We start from the raw sequence: 24,186 nt of genomic DNA on the forward strand, positions 1-24,186 counted from the left end.
TAATACAGCGCCGGACCCGAATCGAGGGTAGGACCGGGGACGACGTCGTCCTTGGACGGCGCTGGGTGAGACACCCTGGGGGCCGGTGCCGGCGAGGTCGTAAGGTCGACCGGCGACGACCCGGATCCGAAACCGGATCCAGCAGGAACCTGCGGTGTTGGGATCGAAGTCACCGCCGGCGCCGAAGCACCCGCCGGCACCGGGCCCGAAGCACCCGACGGCGCCGAAGCACCCGAAGGCGCCGGGGCCTAAGCACCCGACGGCGCCGGGGCCGAAGCACCCGACATCGCAGGGGCCGAAGCACCCGACATCGCAGGGGCCGAAGCACCCGGCCCGCTTGGGGACCCAGTCGGGCCGCAGAACCCGACGGAGGAGTGAGCGACCTCATGGCCATGAGGAAGGCCTCGATCTCCTCCGGCGTCGCGTTCTGCCCAGGGACCGGCGGGTATGGAGCAGGCCACGACACCTGCGGAACCCCCGGCCGCGGTCAGAAGAGAGATGACGCCTCTTCGACTTCTTGTTCCTCTTACCCAAGGACTTGTAGCCCGAGGAATGGTGACGACTCCCGGAGCTATGATGACTCCGGCCCCGCGACCTGTCCCTCGACCTCCTTCGGGACCGGGACTTCGAACGGCGCGGGGCCGACTGCCGGAGCTCGAGGCGCTTGCGGGACCGCTCCCGCCTAGCCTTCGACGTCAAGGCCCGACAGCCCAGGCACAACTTGTCATCGTGGTTGAGCCCCAGGTAATGAAGACACTGTTGATGGGGGTCGGTAACCGACATCAGTCGGTTGCAGTCGAAGCAGGGTTTGAACCCGGGCATCCCTACCGGCACCGTCGGAAATGTTTGACTCGAAAAACAGATCAAAAGATCCAAAAAGTTTAGTCAAAAATTGACTAAAGGGTACCACTTTCTCCGGACCTGCGCTTGCTGACGCGGAGAAAAGAAGAACTGACGTCAGCGCGCGTGGGCAGTGTCTAAGTACTCCGACAACGTCATCCCGGCGCCAACGACGCCGAAGACGGACGAGGAGCCGCAGACGACGCCTATCGACGCGCAGTGGTACTGCTACGCAAAATTTTCCGGATCCAGTCTGACGCCTGGGGATATTCTAAGGTAAGGAATCGAATACTAAACTGTTTCTTTCAGATAAAATGCGTGGGTGAAAACAAGTGACCCAGCACCTTCAGGAACCTATATACAATTGGAAATTTAAAGATAGAGGGTTGGTCTGGCAGCCGCAAAAAAACAGATAGAGCAGAAAGATAACCCTTAAGAGTACGCAAAGCAGAGCCCTCCTGGGCAAGGTAAGATGAAAAAAAGTAGAGAGAGAAGCAGAAAGAGGGTCAATAGACCTTTCTGTACAGTAAGATACAAACATTTGCCAACAGCAAGCGTATACCATCTTAGTGGAGGGCCTCCAAAATAAAATTGCATACCTCGAGAGAAAGGTCAAACGCCATCACCTGCCTCTGCTCAAACTCCACGCATGGAGGCGTAGAGTTGACAGGTTTGGGTGAAGAATCCTCCCCTGTTGCTGCAACAGAAGTTCCTCTCGAAGGGGCAGCCTGATTGGAGGATCAATGCTCATTTTCAGAAGCTCTGGATACCAGACTCTCCTATTGCAGTCCAGAGCCACGAGGATGAATTGGGCCCCGTCGTTCTTGATCTTATCAAAACACTGGACAGAAGTGGTATGGGCAGAAAGACATACAGCAGGCCTGAGCTCCATTTGCGACAAAAAACGTCATAGGAGCGATAGCAGCCTTGGAAACTCCAGAACGCAAAAATGCTGACACTGCGCGCTCTCTACGGAGGCAAAACGATCTAACCAAAGTTCTCCCCACTGTTGAAAGAGACCTTGCACCACCTTCGACTGGTTACGCCATTCGTGATCCGCTAACCATCGACCGCTCAGTTCATCTGCCCTGGCGTACAGAGAACCTTCCAGCCATGTCCAGTGGCACAGTGTTAAATGTTTTTAAAAAGTCCGATGCCATCTGGCATGATCCACCAGCAGTATGCAGGAGGCCGAGGCCCAGCAGCCTCAGGGTCATTCTCACCCAAATCCGGGATAGAGGCTACAACATCTGCATCATAGCCCGAATGTCCCAGATCTGCTGCTCAGGAGGATAAGCCCGAAACCACGCTGTATCCAGAACAACTCGAATGAAAAGGAGCTTCTGAGAGGGAATCAGGAGCCACTGCGGCAAATTGATCGTGAACCCGAGCGAATGCAGGAGGTCTGGCGTAGCTTTGGGGTGGGAGACGACAGCCTGGAGCGAGCCCGCCTTCATTAGTCAGTCATCGAGATAGGGGAAGACTGGAACCCCTGATCTGCGCAGATGAGCTGCGACCCGCCATCACTTTCGTGAACACCTTAGGGGTGCGGGTAAGGCCAAAGGGGAGCACAATAAATTGAAAATGCTTGTGGCCTACTGTGAACCGTAGGTAATGCAGGTGGTCAGTCAAGACTGGTATATGAAAATAAGTGTCCTGCAAGTCCAACACTACCATCCAGTCTCAAGGGCAGACAGGACCGGAGCCATGGTTACCATTTTGAAATTCTCCTTCTAGAGGAAGCGGTTGACGTCCCCGAGGTCTAAGATAGGACGCAGGCCTTTGTCCTTCTTGGGTACCAGGAAGTAGAGGGAGTAGCAACCGCAACCTACTTCAGGCACAGGGACTCGTTCGATAGCTCCCTTGGCTAAGAGCCGTAACTTCCTGGTGGAGAACGGCCAAGTGATCCACCGACATGCAATGGAGTGTTCGTGGCATGGAGGGAGGGGTAGTCTCGAAGGGGAGTGTGAGAAGTTGGCCTGATATATGATGCTCACTAGTTCTAGTGATCACCTTGTATCAGTCCAAACAACCCTTATGGTGATTGGTTGTAAGTCAACCTTATAGACCAGCTATCCTAATGGTAGCATGGACAAAACAGTCTTAGGCTAAACTCTATTGGCATGAGAAGCCAGCTGTTTTACCACATATAACCCCTTGAATACCACATGAAAGGACACCACACAGGTAGTTATGAAAATAAACAAGTATTTATTAACTAACAACGCCTCTGAACTCTTTATGAGGTCAGAGGGCTAAGCACATGACAAACTCTTCGGAAAAATACACTCAAGTTGCACGATTTACAATGGTGCCCTAGGGGCACGACAAACCATATACTAGAAACAATGGAATGCGAGGAAAGAAAGTACTGTAAGAAGATCCAGAGGCTGGAGGATCGCTGGGACTACGCTACTGACTAGGTAAGTAAGGAGAAGTAGGCTCACGGGACTCACGTGCAGAGTGGAAACTCTCACACGGGATGCGTACCAACGTCTATGGATGCTACAGTTTACAAAGTTACGGATTCCGGACGAACCCGGCTGGATGGAGGGAAAACAACAGTGGACCTGAACACTAGGATAGTGAACACTGACTTCAGCACCTAGAAGCTTTAGTTACCTAACCCACAGGCTGCGGGTGCATAGGGCTGAAGCGGTGTCGGGTTTGCTGCGTTGATCCCGGTGAAGCCTGAAACAAGGAGTTGCTGGCAGGCGACCAGATGGAGGAGTCCGGTGGTTCCAAGGATGGAACTAGGAAGGAGGAGTCCTGAAAGGGAAGGGGACAGAGTCTCGGTCACTAGCCAGTGACGGTGCTGGAACCAGGAGGGAACCAGATGCTGTCGCCGCAGTCAGGTGGAGGACGGGACACTTCTCTCTGTAGCTGCGCGGACCAGGAGCTGTTCTCTGCGACCAGGCTGGAGGCACAAGCTGTCCCACGTAGTCTGCTGCTGTTGGCGGTGTTGGATCGTCGATCTGGACAACAGGCCTTGGCAAGTGCAAGCCACACGGTGGAACAAAGATGGCGTCTGGTGCGGACCAGGATGGTCCGGGGTGCTTCTCGTTTACAAGGAAGCAAGGGCCAGTCTGGGGGACCAGACTAGCAGTGATTAATTCTTCGGGTCGTCGTCTCAGAGGTCACTAGCCAGCCGGCAAGTGACCAGACAACAGGACAGAAAAGGGGGTGGTGATGAACAGAGTGTCTGAATTAAGCAGACCACTCTTACCCAGTCAAGAGATCAGGGCTAAATCCATCACCGTTATTTAGCTCACTGCATCACCCCAGTTGAGAACCTGGCTATATGCAAATTAGTCTGACCCAGTGCCTCATGGGAACAGGGCAGACCAAACTACCAAGCCAATTCTTCACCGGAAAGGAGACAAGCTTCCGGGGACCGGTTTCTGGCATTTCAGCCGTCGTCGGCCCGGCTTGCTTGAATCCTGGTGGTGCAGTGAGCAAGGGACTCATGTCTGAGTATACCCTGCCACACCTGTAGTGGCCAAAAACGATTCAGAAAAGGGGGTGGTGATGAACAGAGCGTCTGAATTAAGCAGACCACTCTTACCCAGTCAAGAGATCAGGGCTGAATCCATCACCGTTATTTAGCTCACTGCATCACCCCAGTTCAGAACCTGGCTATATGCAAATTAGTCTGACCCAGTGCCTCATGGGAACAGCAATTCAAGCAAGCCGGGCCAAAGACGGCTGAAATGCCAGAAACCGGTCCCCGGAAGCTTGTTTCCTTCCCAGTATAAGAATTGGCTTGGTAGTTTGGTCTGCCCTGTTCCCATGATGCACTGGGCCAGGGACGGACTAGTTTGCATGCAGCCAGGTTCTGAGCTGGGATGGTGCAATGAGCTAAAAAACGGTGATGGATCAAGCCCTGATCTTTGGACTGGGTAAGAGTGGTCTGCTTAATTCAGACACTCTGTTCATCACCACCCCCTTTTCTGAATTGCAGACAACAGGACAAGCAGCAACCAGGCAAAAGGGCCCCACGCAGATCTCGTGGATGCTAGGGGGCTGGTCTTTGGTGCAGGAGCTGCGTCGGTGTGGGGCTTCTCAGACACCAGTGCACTCACTCGAGGATCCCTCGGTGGTCGTGCTGGAAGCGCTGTGCAGGTTTCTTCAAGATGGCCGTCTCCAAGTTGCTCGTCGCACCCACGGGTCTCAGCTGTGCTGTGGATGTGGGTAGAGGTTAGAGGAGTCTGGAGGTCCGGGTCTCGTCGAGTTGGGTCGTCGGGTTCCAGGAAGGAAGGACTAACAGCAAACCGCACAAGAGCTTGGTGGTGCCTGCGAAGCAGGATGGTCACTCCCTGACCATAGGGGAGATTCTTCAGTCTTCTGATGTTCAAGAGGTCGAAGGTCAAGAGTTCTTTGTGGAAGTTGTCAAGTTAAATCTAACTGGGAATGGGACCCGCTCCTACCTTTATTCAGCTAAAGGGGGCTGCACTACGACTAGGTCCCTCCCCTGGGTGGGACCAGGAAGGGGGGTGGTTACACCCCCTATCCTTTGTCCGGTCTTGCGCCAGCTCTATGGCTGGAGTGCCCCAGGAACTGGTTTAGACCGGACTATGCACAGGGACACCTTGTGTGCCCCAGGCATGTCGCATTCCTTTCAGCCCTGTCCTACCTAATACACAAAATCCTGTCTGGGGTGGTGCTAGCACCTCCCCAGGCAGGAAACCCTTTGTCCAAGCCACCCTCGCTGGAAGGACTCCCAGCAGCAGGAGGTCAGACTTGTGTCTGTGGTGGCAGCATCCATTTTGTGATGCTGAGGCTCGAGATAACTTTAACCGGGGTTCACAGTTACATACATGTTGTGTCCCTCTAGAAGGGTGGAATGCTACCCCCGTCGCCAGAATTGGCGAGGGGGTAGTATTCCAATTCGTATGACACCTTACTCAACATATTTTGATAATGCTATACCAAAGTTAGCATTTGACCGCGAGGTTCATAATGCACTTAAGAGTATATGGTATAGCGTTATCATGGAACAGCTATTAGGACTTGGTTCCGCAAGCTGCAAACGGGCTCAGCTCATGCCAGAGCACCATCTCACATAATTCCAAGCACTCTGCCTTCAGGATTGATAAGGCCTGCCATAAGAGTGACTGATAGGAATATATGTGTCCATTTTAGGGTTAGATATAGGGATACTATATCTAAAGCAAAGGGTGATTACACCACCTTGCCGCAGCTGATTGATCAGCCAGTTGTGTCAGATTTGGATGGCCAGCCAGGGGTGGCATAATACATGCTGCAGCCCCTGGTAGGCCCTGGGTGCACCTATGCCCTGGGTACCTAAGGTACACTTTACAGGGGCTGATAAGGTGACTCAGTATCCAATTAGATATGTACCTAAGGTACATGGAATCCATTTTACAGAGAGAGCAGTGGGCCTGGGGTCCTGAATAGCAGGGCCTCAGGTCAACTAAGTCGAAAAACCAGCAAAACACCAGGCAAAAAGTTGGGGGCTACCATAGTCAGATATCCACCTTCCTACATAACACCCCCCCCCCCCAAACGAAAGGAGATAAGGCTATCCTTGACCAGGTAAGCCTATATTGCCTGAGTAGCCATATGAGGTGGTATATGCACTGGCATGGTGACCCCCTATCTTATGGTCCACTAAGCAATCCCTCACCCTAAGGGTATCTGAGGGTCTCCACCATAGGGAATCTCTACCTGTGGTGTGTTTTGGCAAAGTAAAAGGCTGGTGCTGGGATGGAGTACTGAAGTGAGACTCCACTAATGTTGGGCTCAACTTCCTCCAATCACTATCCACCATATGTGCCTTTCTTTCCAGGACTGAGTTGCAGTGAGCTCTCAGGGTCAACCTCTGGCTACCTAAAGCTGGAGGCTGGGTCCCTCTGTTTGGCTTAATGGAGGGACAGGTCAGGTTTGGGGCCCTCAGGTCTCAGGTTTGGCTGTGCCCAGCAGTGTCCATCTGTGGGAGGTCCCTAACTAAGTTTAAGGGGGATCCCTCAGGAGTCTGTTTTCTTTTCACTTGGCTAGGACTACTAGCTTCAGTGCCCTTAATCTGCTGATTGGGGAGTTCTTATGGACAGGGGCCCTTTGGGGTCCACCACTGGCCTCCCTGACCTCTACAGCCCTGGGCTGATTGAGGCAGGGTAGAGAGGGGCAGGTTACCTGCTCCAGACTGGGTCCCACCTTGGAAGGGTCCACTGACATAAGGGGTTGTGCCAGGCTAGGCCTGACTACCACTGGGGCAGTTTCTTCACAAGGGGTCAGATTAGTTCCCTGAGGAGGCTGATCCTTTCCTAAAGTCTGGTGGGAGGGAGATTTCTCTTCCTCCTCAATGCTCTCTGTCTGAGTGGTGATCCATAGTTTCAGGCTTCACAACACTATTATCTGTCTGAGTTTGAGCTGTGGCCATCACAACTCCACCAACCTTTTCAGGAAGGGACTCAGTTTAGGTATGGGCTGTGACCATCACAGCCTTGCCAACCTGTTCAGGGAAGGAATCTGTCTGAGATTGGGCTGTGACTGGCACAGCCCTCCTGACCTGTTCAGGGAGGACATCTTGGACTGGGGCTGTGGCTATCACTGCCCCACTAACCTTACCATGGAGGTTTACCATTTTAAAATGGGGTTCTTGCTCTACCTGAGATCTCTAAATCATTCCCCAGTAGGCAATCTACAGGCAAGTTAGTTTGATGACACTGACACTCTCTTGGGGCCAGTGACACCTCCCCAGCTGAGATTGACCACTGCTATGGGATGATCTCTATGCACTCCATCAATGTTGGTTACCTGGTATGTGGCTCCAGGTATAAGTTGCCTTGAGGAGACTAGGCTCTCAGTCACCATGGTGATGCTAGCCCCTGTGTCTCTGTAGGCCTCAACATTTGAACCATTGATGAGGGGCTCCTGTCTGTACTTGTCCAAAGTGTTGGGACAAGCTGTGAAGTTGGCAAACCCCATGCCAGTCTCACAGACAGACAAGAGTATCTAAGTCAAGGGACCTGGTTAGGCCAGAGTCCCCAGGAACTCCCAAAGTAAATGCACCCAAATTCTTGGGGGCACTCCCACCACCTGGGGCATTACTACTAGTAGTAACAGGAGGCTGGGAAGTGTTACTTGGGGGTATGTTTTCCTTATTGTTGTTGGCCCTTGGGCAACTGCTGTCAGTTTTCCAATGGCCTACCTGTTTGCAGGTATGGCAATAAGGTTTCTTTTGGGTATTGGAAGGATTCTGGGACCCACCCTTTTCAGAGGATTTTTGGGGCCCTGATGTGGTTTGATCAGAAGATTTCTTCCCACCCTTCTCTTGAGGCTTGGTTGATTCTTTCTTTTGGTCACCACCCTGTTTCTTAGGCCTAATCCTGGTTCTGACCCATTTGTCTGCCCTCTTACCCAATTCTTGTGGAGAGGTCAGATCAGAGTCTACCAGGTGCTGGTGTAATAACTGGTTCTGACAATTATTTAAGACTTGCTCTCTCATAATAAGATTATACAATCGTGTGTAATCAGTAACCTTACTTCCCAGTAGCCCGCCTTCTAGAGCCTTAGTGGCACAATCAACACAAAGTCAGTCCAATCCTGAGACTGAGTTTTCTGGGTGTCTCTGAACAGCAACCTGTACTGTTCAGTTGTTAAGCCAAACCCATCAATTAGTGTATTCTTCAGGACTTGGTAATTGTTAGCATCCTCAGCTCTAGTAGTGAGGAGCTTATCTCTACCTTTACCTTCAAAGGAGAGCCCCAGTATAGCTGCCCACTGACTCTGGGGAATGCACTGGACAGTGCAGGCCCTCTCCAAAGCAGTCATCCATTTGTGGATGTCATCCCCTTGTTTAAAGGGGGGCACTATTTTACTCAGGTGTCTAGTATCAAAACTCCTGTCTTTATCCCTAATGATAATGCTGCCACCAGTGGGGTCTGCCCCACTCAATTTTTGCTCTCTGGCAAAGGCAAGTCTTTCTTTGGCAAGGGCAAGTTCTTCCCTCTCAATCCTCAGATTGACTTCCCTCATCTTAGCTTCATGCGCTCTTCTCTGAGGGGATGTCATCCCTCTCTGAGAAGATGCCTGAGAGACATGGGTGTGAATAGATCTGTTAGAGCCTCTGGAGTGAGATCTAACTCGTCTATTCCCAAGGTTAAGCCTGCATGAGGATGGGCCTGGGGGTCCCCCAGTTCCATTCTCATGTATGCTTAAGTTGGTCCTGGTGAGCCTACTGACTACTACTGGACCTTTGTCTGCCTCATCCCCAGATAATTCCTCTTCCTCTTCCTCCTCTTCACTGTCTGCTCCATGGAGGTTAAGGTCAGGATCACCAGGGGTTCCCTCTAAGGGGGGCATGCCCCCATCTGGATTAGAGGGGCCTGTGTTAGAAGCCCATCTGGCATCATATGTCTCTAAGAGACCTATCAGAAAAGGAGTGGTAGGGTTAGAACCCTGTTTTAGTTTCCTGGAGGTACACAATTGTCTCATCTCCTGGAAGCTAAGAGCTGCATATCTTGCCATGATCTGTGGAGGGTCAACTGTCACAAGGGGAGCCACTGAGTTCTCTCCTGTGATAGACATGCTTTTCTAGTGAGGTGTAAGTGGTGCACTTACCTACACTATGGGTTTACCTACTGATCCCTTGCTAAGAGTTGTAGTCAGGGTGTGCTACTCCCTTTCTACTACAACAGCTGGTTCAGTAGAACTCAGAGTATTTCTAAGCTTGTTATATGTACCTATGGTACCTTATGTGATCTTTCAAATGATATCTCAAGATTATATTTGGTAAAAACAACAGCAAGCTCAAATCCCAACCGCTGCCACCAATGTGAGAAGTTGGCCTGATATATGATGCTCACTAGTTTCCGTGATCACCTTGTATCCTTCCTACAGGAAGGGAGTAGCCCCTTCGGACTATCTGCAAAACCCACCTGTCTGACGCAATGTTGTGCAGGCGGGGGAGGTGATGGCAGATCCTGCCACTCACTGGCAAGTGGTGATCCTGAAAAGTCGGACTAGGAAGGTTTGGAGGCTGCTACAGGGGGGGGGGGCATTGGTGGACTGGCTCCCAGACCCACAACACTGGGTCCCACGTCCCGGCCACGCATAGGTTGGGTAGCTTGCGCTGCCCTGTGGCTCTCTGTAGAACGTGGTGGAGCACCCCTTCTGTAGCCACGAAAGGGGCGAAAGGCAGACTGCATGGGGTGAGAAGCACCTACTCAATGTCTCTCTAGTTTTCCTCCTATTTCTTTGGAGGAGGTAATCTCACTGGTTGCACAGATCAAGAGTGGAAGTCCTTATGATAGCATTCCTGCCCGTATCTTGCCTAAGCTGGTAGAAGTTCTTGGACCAGAAATCCAGAACTTGATTAATCTTTCCCTCTGTACAGGTCAGGTCCCTATGGACTGGAAGAGGGCGTTAGTAAGGCCACTGAGGAAAAATACCGCCATTCCCTGGACGGAATTGGCGAATTTAAGGCCCATTTCTCTTCTCCCCTTTCTGGGGAAAATTATAGAGAAATATGTAAATCGCCATTTATCCAGTTACATTGAGCTAGTAGGTGGTCTGGATCCATCCCAGTCGGTCTTTAGACCAAGACACAGCACTGAGACCACCTTGCTGTCAGTCGCAGACGATCTACGCATGTTCCAGGATAAAGGTCATTCTGTTATCCTGGTTCTGCTGGATCTGTCTGCGGCGTTTGACACCGTGTCATACGACATCATGACAACCAGGCTAGTTAACATCGGCCTGGAAGGCAAGGCGTTGTCATGGCTGAGGAGTTTCCTGACAGGTCGTACCCAAAGGGTCACCCTGGGGGACTATCGGTCAGAGGAGTTGGAGATCTCTAAGGGGGTGCCACAGGGCTCTTGTCTGAGCCCTACTCTTTTTAATATCTATGTGGCCCCCCCTAGCTAACATCATGAGATCGTATGGATTTATTCCTGTGTCATATGCAGATGACACCCAACTCCTCTTTCCTTTTGAAACCCTTACGGGGGAGGTCAGGAACTCCTTTGCCCAGGGGATGAAGGCGGTGGCACACTGGATGGCATCTAACCTCCTGCAGTGTAATGTTGCAAAAACGGAGGTGATGCTGTTCAGTGAGGCCAAACTTCTGTGGACCCCAGACTGGTGGCCTCAAGATCTTGGCCCGGCTCCAGAGCCCAAGCAGGTAGTGAAAAACCTTGGCGTCCGACTTGACCAGGAGCTTTCATTAAAACATCATAGCAATCAAGTGGTGGGCTCTTGCTTCCATATCATTGGGATGCTACGAAAGGTTTTTCCTTTACTACCAGACTCTACTAGGAGAACTTTGGTGCAGGCCCTAGTATTGAGTCGCTTGGACTACTGCAACGGGCTGCTGCTGTCAACAAATGAAGCGGTAATCTCTAGACTCCAGGTGGTCCAGAATACTGCTGCCCGTCTGGTCCTGAACCAGCCCTCTCGCACCCCCTCTAAACCCCTTCTGGAGAAGTTACATTGGTTATCCATCAAACAGAGGGTGAAGTTTAAGATCTGCTGTACAATGCATAAGTGTCTATAGGGAAATGGTCCAGCATATTTGATTAATAAATTCTCCTGGTACACACCGACACGCTCTTTGAGATCTAGTGAGCAGGCATTGTTACAGATTCCAAAATTTAGAAAAGTAAGACAAGGGGGGGAAGATCTCTTACGGTTGCTGGTCCAACCTTGTGGAACAGCCTCCCACTGTTTCTGAGACAGTGCAAGGACCACCTTCCTTTTAGGAAGCAATTAAAGACATTCCTTTTTCAAAATTGATCTATGCTTATGGTTAGGGTCTGCTAGTTGCTTTTTTGGCTGCCAAAGGCGCGGAGATACTCCTTCGGGAGGTGATCCTAGCGCGGTATAAACACGCAAATAAATAAATAAATAAAGTAGCTGCGAGGCCCAAGGATCTGGCAGTGGCTCTAGAGTCATTGGAGCGCTCGAGCGCGTTGTCCGCCTTGTCACCAAACAGACGACGGCCATCAAAGGGCATGTCCAAGAGTGTGGATTGGACATCCCCAGAGAAGCCAGACGTTCTCAGCCAGGCATAGTGCTTCAGAGCTACCGACATGGAAACCGGCCTACCCAGCAAGTCGGCGGTATCCAGCCCACACTGGATGGTGAATTTAGCTGCGTCTCGACCCTCAGCAACAGAACGGAGCACGGCCCAGGCCTCCTTCGGGCACTGTGGCAGCACTTGCGCAACCGTATCCCACATTGTATGTGTACAACGGCCCAAGAGACATGCAGAGTTCACCAACCTCAGTCCTAAGCAGGCAGAAGAAAACATCTTCCCAAGATGGTCCAGCCAGCTTCTTGGATTCCCCATCTGGGGGAGCAGTAGGGAATGTGCCTTTTGAGGATGAGGCTTGGACCACCAAGCTCTAAAGGGTAGGGTGTTGGGAGAGGAAATGTGGGTTGCCCTGGACCGGGCAGTGGCGTCAGGCAATCATCCTGTCCACAGCAGCCCCTGTGCTGGGCTTGGACCAAGTGCCCAGAAGGATATCAGTGAGAGCCTCATTAAAAGGCAGCAGGGACTCCACAGAGGTTGCTGGCGGCTGAAGCACCTCAGTCTGGAGGTTAGTCCTGACAGCTACCGTAGGAAGCTCGAGGCCTCAGCCGCCCTATGCAACAGCACAGCATAGGAAGCTCAATCCTCTGTAGCCACGGGAGAAAGCATACCAAGGTCTGGGGAGGTATCTAGACCACTGGCATCACCAAACTCCTCTTACCAGTCTGGCTCCTCAAGTTGATCTGCTACAGGGTCAATAGACACCTCCCGGTCCTTCTCACCCTCCTCTGGCTGCCACTCAGGGTGGTAGGGAACGTCAGGGATGAACAGCGGTACAAAAGTACCCTCTGGCGCTGGTACCGACGTCCATCGTCAGTCCAGCGATGAGTCTAAATCAGGGATGTGGCAGGGGTCGACACCGGTTGGGGGGCGCAACCAATTTTGGGGGCATCGTCACTGGGATTGGCGTAGGGGAAGGTACCGTGAGGTCGACCGGCGCCGATCCGTACCCAAGCCTGGATCATTGGGGACACTGCAGCGCCGAGGCTTGACCCATCGGCAATGAAGGTCCATGGCCCCCAGCCGAGTCAGTGGGGCCCGAGGGTGCGTCTTCAGAGTCAGGCTGCCCAAAAATGCTGTGCAGCGTTTCGTAAAATGCACGAAGCTGAGCAGGGGCCGCTCCAGCTCCGGGGAAAGGAGGGAAGTGCAGAGTTGTCCCAGCGGGCTCTGAGAAAGGAGCTGGAGATTGATGACGCTCCGGGTCCTGCTTCGCGTCGCCCGGCGGACGGGGAGTAGGCGGAAAGCAATGATGCTTCTTCGCCTCTTCTTGTGGTTAGACTTAAGCGAGGAGTGCGAAGACTTCGAGGACAAATGGTGGTGACTCTACGACTGGTCCTGCGACCGTCCCCTCGACCAAGACCTTGAACGGCACGGAACGGACTACCGGGCCTCCAAAAGCTTTCTGGACCGCTACCGCAAAGATGTAGGGTTCAGGGCCCGGCAGTTGGAGCACAACTTCGGGTCGTGGTCGCGCTCCAGGCACCAGAGACACATGAGGTGCGGATCGGTGACCAATATCAACTTATGACAAGAGTAATATGACTTGAAACCGAGCCGACGGCTGGATATCCCTCATGCACCAGGAGTCGAAGACTCAAAACGATTTTGACAAAAGTCGAAAAATGGTGAGTCAAAAAGTGACTAAGGGGTAAGCTCTCTGAATCTGTGCTGGCTGGCGAGGAAAAAGAAAGAACTGATGTCGGGGCGCAAGGGCGTCATCTAAGTAGACACTGCAACGTCATCCTGGAGACCAAAACACCGGACGCGGAGTCGACGGATGCTACTTACCGGCGTGCAGGGGTACTGCTCCGAAAAAAATTCTCAGGAAAAAGTCTGACGCCTGGGGGTAATTTCTAAGGTAAGGAATCTATAACTACGGTCTCATTCAGATATAGCATATATATATATATATATATATATATATATATATATATATATATATATATATATATATATATATATATATATATATATATATATATATCAATTTGACACACGAAGGCAATGCAGACAACATAAAATATTTTGTAATAGACCATGTGAAGAAAAGCGCAAGAGGGGGTAACAGACAGTTAGCCCTTAGGAGACTGGAATCACGATACATCATTCTCCTAGACAGTAAGACGCCGCATGGCCTTAATGCAGATGAAGCACTTAGTGTACATTTGTGACTACCATAATAATATGAATCGAAACAGGTTCCATGAAGTTCCCAAACCAGTCCTCCGATAACAGAGATCGAAATGCAATTAAGTATACACTCTACATGTCACCTATCTGAATTGTACTATAATTGTATATGCCCACAAAAATTTATTTTGGTTGTCCCCTAAATCTATTTCAATTCCTCACTGCTTTGAACATTACTAGTTGGTGCAAATAACAATTAGCTTAAAGTAATATGTATATGATTTTAATCACACAATGTGTTGCCATTGCCCACTTGGGCTGAATTCCAAATTGTTTTATAAAAACAATTTAGTGTGTCACACATACACAATGAACCCCCGTGACTTTTGGTTCGTGTTTACAAAACGGGCACTAGACCCAGTATTGTGGTTTTCTTAAGTACAACGAAGGTTTTTTGTACTTGTAATGCAGATGCAATTTATTTAATCGTTTCAAACACACAATGATATAAAGTATACATTTATTTGCTTTAAATAATTTGTGAAAAGTGTAATGTTCTTTGGCTAATATTTCACAATCGGCAATGAGATTAATTGTCGATTAGTTATATAGCATGATTTACATGTGGTTAAACCTCAGAATGCTTTTAAAATGTAAGAGCGGTAAAACTACAAGTAACGCCAAAATCCTTTGGTGAGTGTGTAATTGGTAACCATGACTACGGGGAAACCAAACTGAGATCCAATGAAATGCTGACATGTTTAAAAGCAATGACTCACTGTTTGCTCTGTGTTGTGAGCAAGGCGGCTGTGACCGTCGAAACGCGTCAATCCTTTTTGCACTGAGAAAATAAATCTTGTTTCTGAACATGACCCCACGGAGTCAGCGCCTGATTGTCACTGGTTTGGTCAGGATTGGAGATAATATATATATATATATATATATATATATATATATATATTATTTATAAACACACACACACACAATGTTATCTGGCTCATTTTAAGCAATGTCTGCAAACCAAGTTATGTCAGGAGGGTTTCAGTAAAGCCATAGTCAGTTAAAAAAATCTATTTTAGCATTGGATGCAGCAAAATAAAGACAATTGTACCTCACAAAAAATCATGTGAAAATACAAGGCGACATAGACAAATCCTTTACCAGAGGAAACACAATTATGTAAAAACATTAAGGTATTCCAAGCACATGGTTGTTTATGTCAAAAAAAAACTAAAGGCAAATGGCTGTTGGAGGGCTGACCTGTCTGATCACAACAATTAAGTTGCGCTTGCTGTAGAATGTGTAAGGGAACATTTACTGTATTATAATTACTGCTGCTTTGAAGCCATATTTCTGGTTTCACTGCTGAAACGGAATTTGAGTAGTTAGAGGTACAAGTGAACATTTATAATAAAATAAATATGAAATCTTTCGATCCTCAATTTGACGAATCTGCAGGGGTTCTTTGCTAAATAAACACCACCTTGTTATTGTAAAAAGGTGCTTTAAACAATAAAGATGAACGATATTAAATTAGGAAACCGAATAGATTTCAAGAAACAGCCTAAAATCCCAACCTATGTTACAGCAGGTCTCACTCACACATGCTTAAGTACAAATAGCATTCCACACATCCCAAAGGCCAGCTCTGACATCTTACGCTGATTTCTGCTGATTTTTCAGCACATAATACATTACAGTTTCCATCTTATATCCAAAGAAAAAGACATCTGACAGATACTTAACCAAATGAAATAAAGCCATCTCCTGGATACATTTAACCACATTCTTAAGCTTAAAATGTGTAGCGCAACACAATGCAAAACTGGAAGAACTACGACTTCCTCCTCCCCGTGAATGTTGCCTATCTGCACTTCGATGTTAGCCAGCTATATGTGGGAGAATGGAACAAACCTGCGCAATCGGCCTTCAATGATCCACTTGTTTCTGCGCTGCTTCGACATGTTCTCAATGGTCTTATCAATTTCACTGCAGAAAAAAAATGCACATAGTTAAAAGGATGAAGATAGCTACAGGAAGAGTGACGCTACATTTGCTCGAAAACAGAATGGTCACTAAGCCAATGTCTCCAAGAGCAGCCATAAGATATAATACAAGACAATTAAGGGGGTCAAATGAAGGTTAACTGGCGGTACTTCTCATAATTATGGAATAACACCAGGTTTCACCTACAAAAATGAAACAGTACAAAACATTCCTCACAACAACTAGATACAGCACAGGCAGCAACAAAAACAATGAATTAGTGCATGAATATTACTCTCCATTGTACACCACAAACACAAGCACTGCAAGTGGCAGTAGTTCCCAAGCTAATGATTGGTGCCAAAGTTAATATAAAACAACAGAATATAAATACCCTCTCTGTGTGGCATCACACAACAACAATATTGAATTTACAACTATGAGGACTGCATTAGGTGTTTTTATAGCATGTATTTGCAATGTATACTAGCTACACAAGCTTCACCTAGATACACAATGTGAAGCAGAGGCAGCAGCTTTGAAAACTTCCCTCACACACAAAGTACAGCAAAGGCAACAGAAAATCTACTTTTCCTCATTCAAAGAAAAGACTAATATGTAGTGAAGTTAAGGGCAATCCCATAAAACATTAGAAAAACGGCAAGCGATGCAGGTAGCCACCACAAAATACAAGAAACAAAAATAAATGTCCCATGCCTTTTCCAACACCTTTGTCTTTGTGTGTGCAACTGCCCCACCATCCCAGGTATAGCCAGTATACATACAGCGTACCATTTACCTACCGCTATCACGCATATTCATCCATAAATCTGAAATTTCTCTGGCCAAAAAAGGGATTTTGGGACACTTAAGAAAGGGATTAAATCCAATGTGAATTTAAAAGCAGCATTTTCTATTAATCATTTTTAATGAAAATCTATAGTACAATTTATTTAGTTTTAAATGGACGTTGCCATGTCGGGCAGTGTTTGCTAACCACAGGTTTAGTGGAGAATGAAGCAAGTAAAGTATGACTTGTAGGCTCCAACAATCCTGTTACCAACATCATCACTGGCCTAGACTCAGGAGAAGAGAGTAAGGTTACAGAAATCAGGTCCCAAACAACAGAGAAATGGCCTCAATATTGCCTTATATATGTAGCTCTGGTGACTTTGTAGAAGGTAACCACCTCATTTGCTGGAATGACTTTTTTGTATAGCACATGCTTATAATTAACTTGATCTAGAAGCACTTTGTTGCAGAGGGAGACAATTGAGGGGTGTAGCGTGCCGGACTTGCCCTAGCGAAGTGAGGACCCCGGGCCACTGGAACAATGTGCGCTAATATTTCTCTTCTTCATGACCCGGAAGAGTTCAGCTGGTCACGCCAGGATGAGCTGTATACTGCGGTGGAGCTTAGCTCCTATGAAAACAGAGGCTCAGCTGTGTCAGCGTTATCTGTGATTTGGGGGAAAAAAGAACAGTGGTGTGAGGGCCGCAGACAAAGGAGTGACAGACGTGGTAGCGAAGATCGAAGGCTGGGAGATCCTGAGGACAAGAGAGGAAATCCACACTGTCAAATTCAGGGAGTGCGCTGGCCTGGAGGAAAAGCACCCGAGGGAGGATGTATGGGCAGAGACCGCAGGGGTCCCAGGCCTCAGGCAAGTGTGGTATAATCCCTTGCATGTCCTGGGGTCGCGTTTGTGCTGGGAGTAGGTTTGGGTGTATGCAAGCTTGTTTTTGGCACTGTGAAGGGGAGGGATACTCAGGTTTCAGCCAACACCAGCTAGTCTCACCAACAGTTCTGTTGTAGGGAGGAGTTAGTGGAACTGCACAGAGAGCACCCACTGCTTTTCACATAAGAAACGGTCGTTTTCGCTTAAACCGGCATTGACGGCTTGTTGTTTCCACAGAGGTGTTTCCTTAGTAAAGGGTGAAGAAAAGTAGAGAATTGAAAGCTAATGGTCTTTTGACTTAGTTCTCCTGAGGGTGCTGCAAGACAGAGAAAGCCTGAGAAGAAAGTGGAAGAGAGATTCAGGAGCCCTTGGGAGGAAGACTGTTGGTACACTGTGGACTTTTAAATCAAGAGTATTTCCCATCATTCAAATAAAAAGAAATAAGTGACAGAGTGGCCCTTATTACTTGACCTGTTTAAGGGGGGGGGGGGGGGGTGGGTTCCAATAAGACCTGCTGCAATGGATTTGAGTGTAGAAATGTTTTCAAGATTTCAAGTAGACATCCACTAGCTTTACAAAGTGAGCAGTAGATACTGCAACTAGAATCTGCATCCTTGGTATTCCACCTCAATTTTTCAATACAGAAATCCTCCATGTAAACATACTATTTAATAAAAATAACACTTTTCCACAGAGTAAGTAGTCGGGGATGAGATGCCAAGAAACAGAAACTGACTCACTAATTAATTGTGGAATAGAATGAGTGTGGGGTTTTTGGTGCAAAAGATGGCTTTATGAGGTGTGTGGACTGTGCACCCTGCAGTCCAACCTCTGCATAGCTATTTATTTAGTTCTCTCTACATTGTAATGCATCGGGGGGGGGGGGGAGGCAGGTCTTCAGAGGCTCAATGAATGCGGCAGGTCTGGAAGAGTAACCTGGAGATACTCACAGCGTTGCAGGACTTACAACATTGGGAATGGTGGGATGATAGCAATCCATGCTTTGACAGTGCTTTTTTGATTTCTTGGACCCAACTGAGTTCCTAGACTTTGATGATAAACAGTCACAAGAACGAATCCCGAAATGAAAGTGCATCTGCAACATCCAACGGGACCTTGCCTTCAATTTGCCTGTAAAGTTCTGCAAGAGTAAGTTTGGCCTTGCGGTTGCAGGTGACCTTCTTGCTCAGCTCTGCATCCTCACAACGTAAAGGCGGGCCTAGGTCCGAGACAGCAGAGATGACATTGTGTCTGTTACCAACATCTGACGGTTGCAGTACTTAGAAGACTTAAAGCCTGTGGTTTGTAGAGGCGACATGGCCTTTGCATACTGGATATGTTTTGCGGGACAGAAATACTGTCAGACTGAATCTGGATAAGTGTCCAAAGGCGCAAAAATGAAGAAACGGACGTCAGCGCACAGAAGTGGCACTATAATGACTTCCAATGTACCCCAATATAGGCCTATTTAGCTGCACAACCTTTTACCTACATTCATCCTACCTTGCACTGCAACACAGCTCTAGCACGGACCTTTTAGCCAGTTATGCACTGAATAAAATTCGATCAGTTTCTTGGAAACTAGCCTCATTTATTATGCATGAGGATTCTTAGAAAAGTCCCAGCATAAGATGTACATAACAACATGCACATATTCTGTGTAAAATGTCATGGTCCTCGTCATCCTAGGGCGAAATAACTACTTCGCAGAATCGCAGGTATTGTTCTAGGCTCATTTACATAATCATGCTTACACCGCACTGATTATGTAAGAAACCCAGAAGCTATCTTTATGGTATGAAAGACCAATACCAACACTAGATAGGAGGATCAGAAGCTTCATGCTGACACTAGACGCTGAGGTCCTGGCCTGCAGAAGCTCCAGCAAGCAGTCGTCTGACATCCCTCATGGTGTGTCCAACTCGAGACCAAGATGGGGACCTTCGTTATCTCCCATCAGGTAATCGGGTTGGCTCTTAACCAGGGGATTGCTGGCTTTACACCCTCAGACATGCTAGGAACACTTAGGTACATTTAGGTATGGTTTGCATCTTAGGGGAACACTCGATTACTGCCATGTATTGATATGCCTACATATATTTACTGTATTCTGTACAGCCAAGTTTCTAATGGAAATGTGAATCAGGCGTGCCAAGTGTTCCCTTGATATTCCCTAGGCTGCCCCGGATTGCAGGGTCTTTTTTAAACTGTATTGTGTAACTCAAACTGATTTTTATTGCTGTTCTTAAAGTATTTTTATGACGAATTTCTCTGGTCCTTCTAAGAATGTAATTTTTATTATTTCAATGTGCTGCTATAGTAATTGACCGAGAACTTGTATTTTAAATGTTTTATGTTTTATTTGTGTTTGTAAGTGTACTTTTATGATCTATAGTGATCAAAATAAAGTCCTTTGAACTGAACTGAACATATATTTACTGTTTTAGCACCATGGTAGAATTCTACCTTTCATTTACTCTGTTGGTGCTTGTAAACTTATATATCTGTTTCAGTCTGATGATTGTCGCAGCAAACATGGTTTATACTAGAATGACACTGGTTCAATAAAATGCTTATTTAAGACGCCCCCATTGTTTATTCTGTGTATCCCTCTAAGACCAAGTGATCGCGAATGACTGAGAGAAAGGTATTGTACTGTTTCCACGATCCATGAGGATCAAGGGTTGTCATGGTCGATAGTTGCCAGAAACTACTTGCTCCTTGGTAAGATTAGGGGCTTATGGTGGCACCGTCAGCTAGATGATCTACAGGCGAATCCTTTGAGGGTGTCTGTTCTCAGTCTGGACACCAATCCTCTAGTTTATGTTGTCTAAACAGGCAGATCCTATTCATTGTTAGGAACTACACAACATGGTGCCGCCAACGTTGGTTTGGTTCTTATTTAACGGTCAATTCTGAGAGGTTCAGTCATGCTTTCTCAGTGACCCCTACTCACATTAGAGATGACTATAGTGGGAAGGGAAAATCCGCCGCAGCTGAGTAGTTCTATCCTATGTATTGGCTGTAGGTTCATTCACACTTGAAGGATTATAGTTCCCTACATTGTGCAAAACCTTTTCTCTTTTGCTTAAAATTCATCCCATAATCTCTCAGACTGGAGACGCTGGCAAGAGTGGTGCTAGGGCGGAGGAAGCAGAACAGGAAGGTGCTCTCAACAATTCAGAAAATTGCAGGCATGCACTTACTATAAAGTTAATAGATTTTGGGGTTACATCATTGGGTGGGACCGTTACCTTTGTGATTGAGGCACATGAGGCATTCAGAACAGTGGTATTCTATTCTTGGATTACATTACCACCTGCAGATGCACGCACACATTTGCTTCATACTTTTATTCCATATGAGACACCTGAAGAATACTCTCCATACGCGAACATAGAAGTCCTGTTAACCTACCAAGAACATATAAATTGGTTGAAAGGCGCCCTCCTCCACAACACAACAAATGTGATGCTCTCAGCTGAGAAGGAGCAACTTGGCCGGTCCTAGCTGCTTACACTGCATGCAGAGATTGATACATTCCCAGAAGCAGACTTATGTCCACTTCACAGAGAGATAGTAAAACTCTACAGAAATCTTACATAGTTCGTAATGCTAATACTTACAATTCAACCTTCACAAGTCACTCAAGCGGGTCAACTGCAAGTGACCGCGACATAAATCACCCCACAAACGCTGAATGTGATTATGGGAAGAATGCCCACTAGATGTGAGCATATACCGCTCTGGATAGCACAGAAAGTAGCACAGCTTGAGGCATTGTTTCCCCACACAGGCCCACAGGAAAAACACAGAATACTAACAATTTGCTTTCCCATTGGGGATAGTACCCCAATAGAAGATTGTACCACTTGGGGTACAGGTTTCGCTGCTGTTTATATCAAAACTCATGGTCAGGCTCAATAGCAGAGATACCAGAAGTATTGAAACAAATACAGAATGAGTATGGGGCAGAACCTGCCCTGGACTTAGGGATGAAATTGATAAGCAATTTTGCCCAGGTATCAACAATTATGTTACCTTACATAAAAGGGGATACAGCAGTGGTGGCTATACGCCAATGCCTGAGTGAGTGCACTCATTCACACAGGAGCGAGAACTACCTAAGATTATCAAAGATACCTTTGCTTTGCTGGGTAGAGATAACTTGGCTGCTAGACCTGTGAAACCACATTTAACAGGTAATTCTGAAAAGGATAACTCAAAGCAAGCACCCGATTCTTCGGGGAAAAAAAATGGGATAACAAAATAAAAAAATTATGAGCAGAATGCTTCACAATCACGGGGTGGGTCTCCTCAACAGGAGCCCCCGGAGAGAAAATATAACCTTAGGAACTGTGACAATATTAAAAAACCTCACAGGTATCAGGATACTGATAAGCGTTCCTTTCAGGGTTCATCACAAAACTCGGAGAGGGAAGGAAGGTCAGAACACAGATCAGAAGAGCTAGCCAAGCTGAGACATCGCACTTCAGACTACATTATCAAATAAGAGGATAAATGCAAACATAAACCTCAATTTAAAAAGAAGAAAGTAACTGGCCTTAAAATAAGAAATGCCCAGGCTACTTATGACTCACCTACTGAACGGGGAATGGGCTCTGAGACAGCACAGCAGACGTAACAATAGCTCGCCAGAACCTGATGGAAATTCTGGTGAAAGCAGTGTTGAATGAACATATCACCGTGGACACACTTGATACTAGGGTAAGTGTCCCACACCAGTTACACAAAATAACGCTCCAAATGGAGGTCGTCATACCCAGAAAAGTTAACGGTCTCTTTTGGAAGAACTAGACTTTTGGATAAGATATCCTATTAGCTGAAAGAGATTGGCCGCCTGTGTTCGTTATGGATTGCCCTAAAGGGGAAGACCTAATATTACCAGTCTTCTCCGACCTCGTTCCATAGTCACTCAAACATACATACGCGCAGTAGTGGGTGTTATCGCTAGCTCCTGCACTTTACCGCAATCATGTACGGTGGGATGCTGAGTCACCCCACCATGAAATCCCAGTTAAAACTACTCCTACACCACAGAGGCAGTACCCAATAAACCATGATGCAAAGGAACAGGTCAGGGACATCTTAGATCAACTGGAATACCAAGGTGTTATTGAAAAGTGCACCTCCTCCATGAATAATCCTTTGTTTCCCGTAATGAAACCCGAAAATTCATACTGTCTAGTTGTAGACTACAGACATTTGCAGTACAAAATGCACACAGTGCCACATTAATGAATAACATTGTGCAAAAAAATTACAAAACAACACTAGATATGGCAAATGGATTTTTCTGCTAAAATATAGCACCTGAGAGCAGACATTTGACAGCATTCTCATCCCTCGGCTCTTTGCCAATTCTGTAGGCTGACCCAAGGGTACAAGAATAGCCCCGGGTAGTTCTCAGCAAGATAAACAGAGTTACTCCAAAATGATGATGAGGAAGCAGGGTCCTATGTAGATTATATTTATCTGATGGGTGATGAGTTATTGGATCACTTGCGCAGGGCGAACATCATCATTTTGGGGGTTGCCACAGTGGGCTACAAATGTAACTTAAAAAATTTTTTCCCGAAAATTGCCAACCTCAATTTCTTCAATCAATCAATAAACGTTCGCATTTGGTAAATGCATAAAAGTTCAGAGAGAAAAAAACAGTACAAAAATAGACAAAAATATTTTAAAATCAACAGTGGATGGTTAGTTAAAATATCAATTATCTCATACATGACCATCATTATAAATCAGCAGCACACATTACTAGGGAATAAAAACCGGACGACAATTAGAAAGATGGTATCATAATCAAAATAAACCTATGGTATTATTCTACCAGAACCTACTCAGAGTGGCCATGGGACATGGCTCCTATCTTTGTTTCCAATAACCTGCACGGATATTTATTAACTAGGAAGAGACTTAACTTTTTTCCCCAAATGGTAGGGCTACCCAGGGAAAGCATATTCATTAAATCAAGTCAAGTCAAAATATACTTTTGTTTCATTAAAAATCATAAAGGGATGAACAACCATTATGAAACGCAATGCTTTAGAGTATACATTTTAAAAACATAAAAAGGGCTTGAGGTCAACATCACAATAACTGCATGCGCGCTAGCGGGTTTTCCCGCTGTGCGCTGAAGATTCGAAAATCGCGCGTTACGTGACAAAGCCAGCTTGTCATGCGCGGAGCGCAGGTAACGCCCATGACCAGCATCGAAGGGGTTAAGGGGAAGCTTCATATTTTAAAATAATGACAAGTATAACAGTACATTTGGGAAATATGTGCCAATTAATTGGATACTTGGTTAGAGTCACATTTTGCCAGTTCTTTTGCCGCAATTATCCAAAGTATTATAGCTCTGCAGGACAGGGGAATCAACTACCCTGCAAGACACTTAATGACCGCTGCTCTACATGTTCTTACTGCACAAGTTACTACTTGTGTAACGATATATCTGTAAGAGACATTACTTAGT

At 47.2% G+C, this 24,186-nt stretch overlaps 1 protein-coding gene across 8 annotated transcripts in view; it reads right to left on the reverse strand.

Annotated features, from left to right (window-relative positions):
- The window catches only part of BAZ2A (bromodomain adjacent to zinc finger domain 2A), a 1,275,716-nt gene that overhangs the window by 529,694 nt on the left and 721,836 nt on the right, over positions 1-24,186 (reverse strand). For all 8 annotated transcript variants that reach the window (XM_086959424.1, XM_086959462.1, XM_086959400.1 and 5 more), the window contains one exon: positions 15,938-16,012. In XM_086959424.1, the coding sequence (XP_086815550.1) occupies positions 15,938-16,012 (75 nt within the window). The remainder of the gene's footprint in view (positions 1-15,937; positions 16,013-24,186) is intronic.

The sequence above is a fragment of the Lissotriton vulgaris genome, chromosome 1_1, assembly GCF_964263255.1.
Source record: "Lissotriton vulgaris chromosome 1_1, aLisVul1.2, whole genome shotgun sequence".
Taxonomy (NCBI): Eukaryota; Metazoa; Chordata; class Amphibia; order Caudata; family Salamandridae; genus Lissotriton; species Lissotriton vulgaris.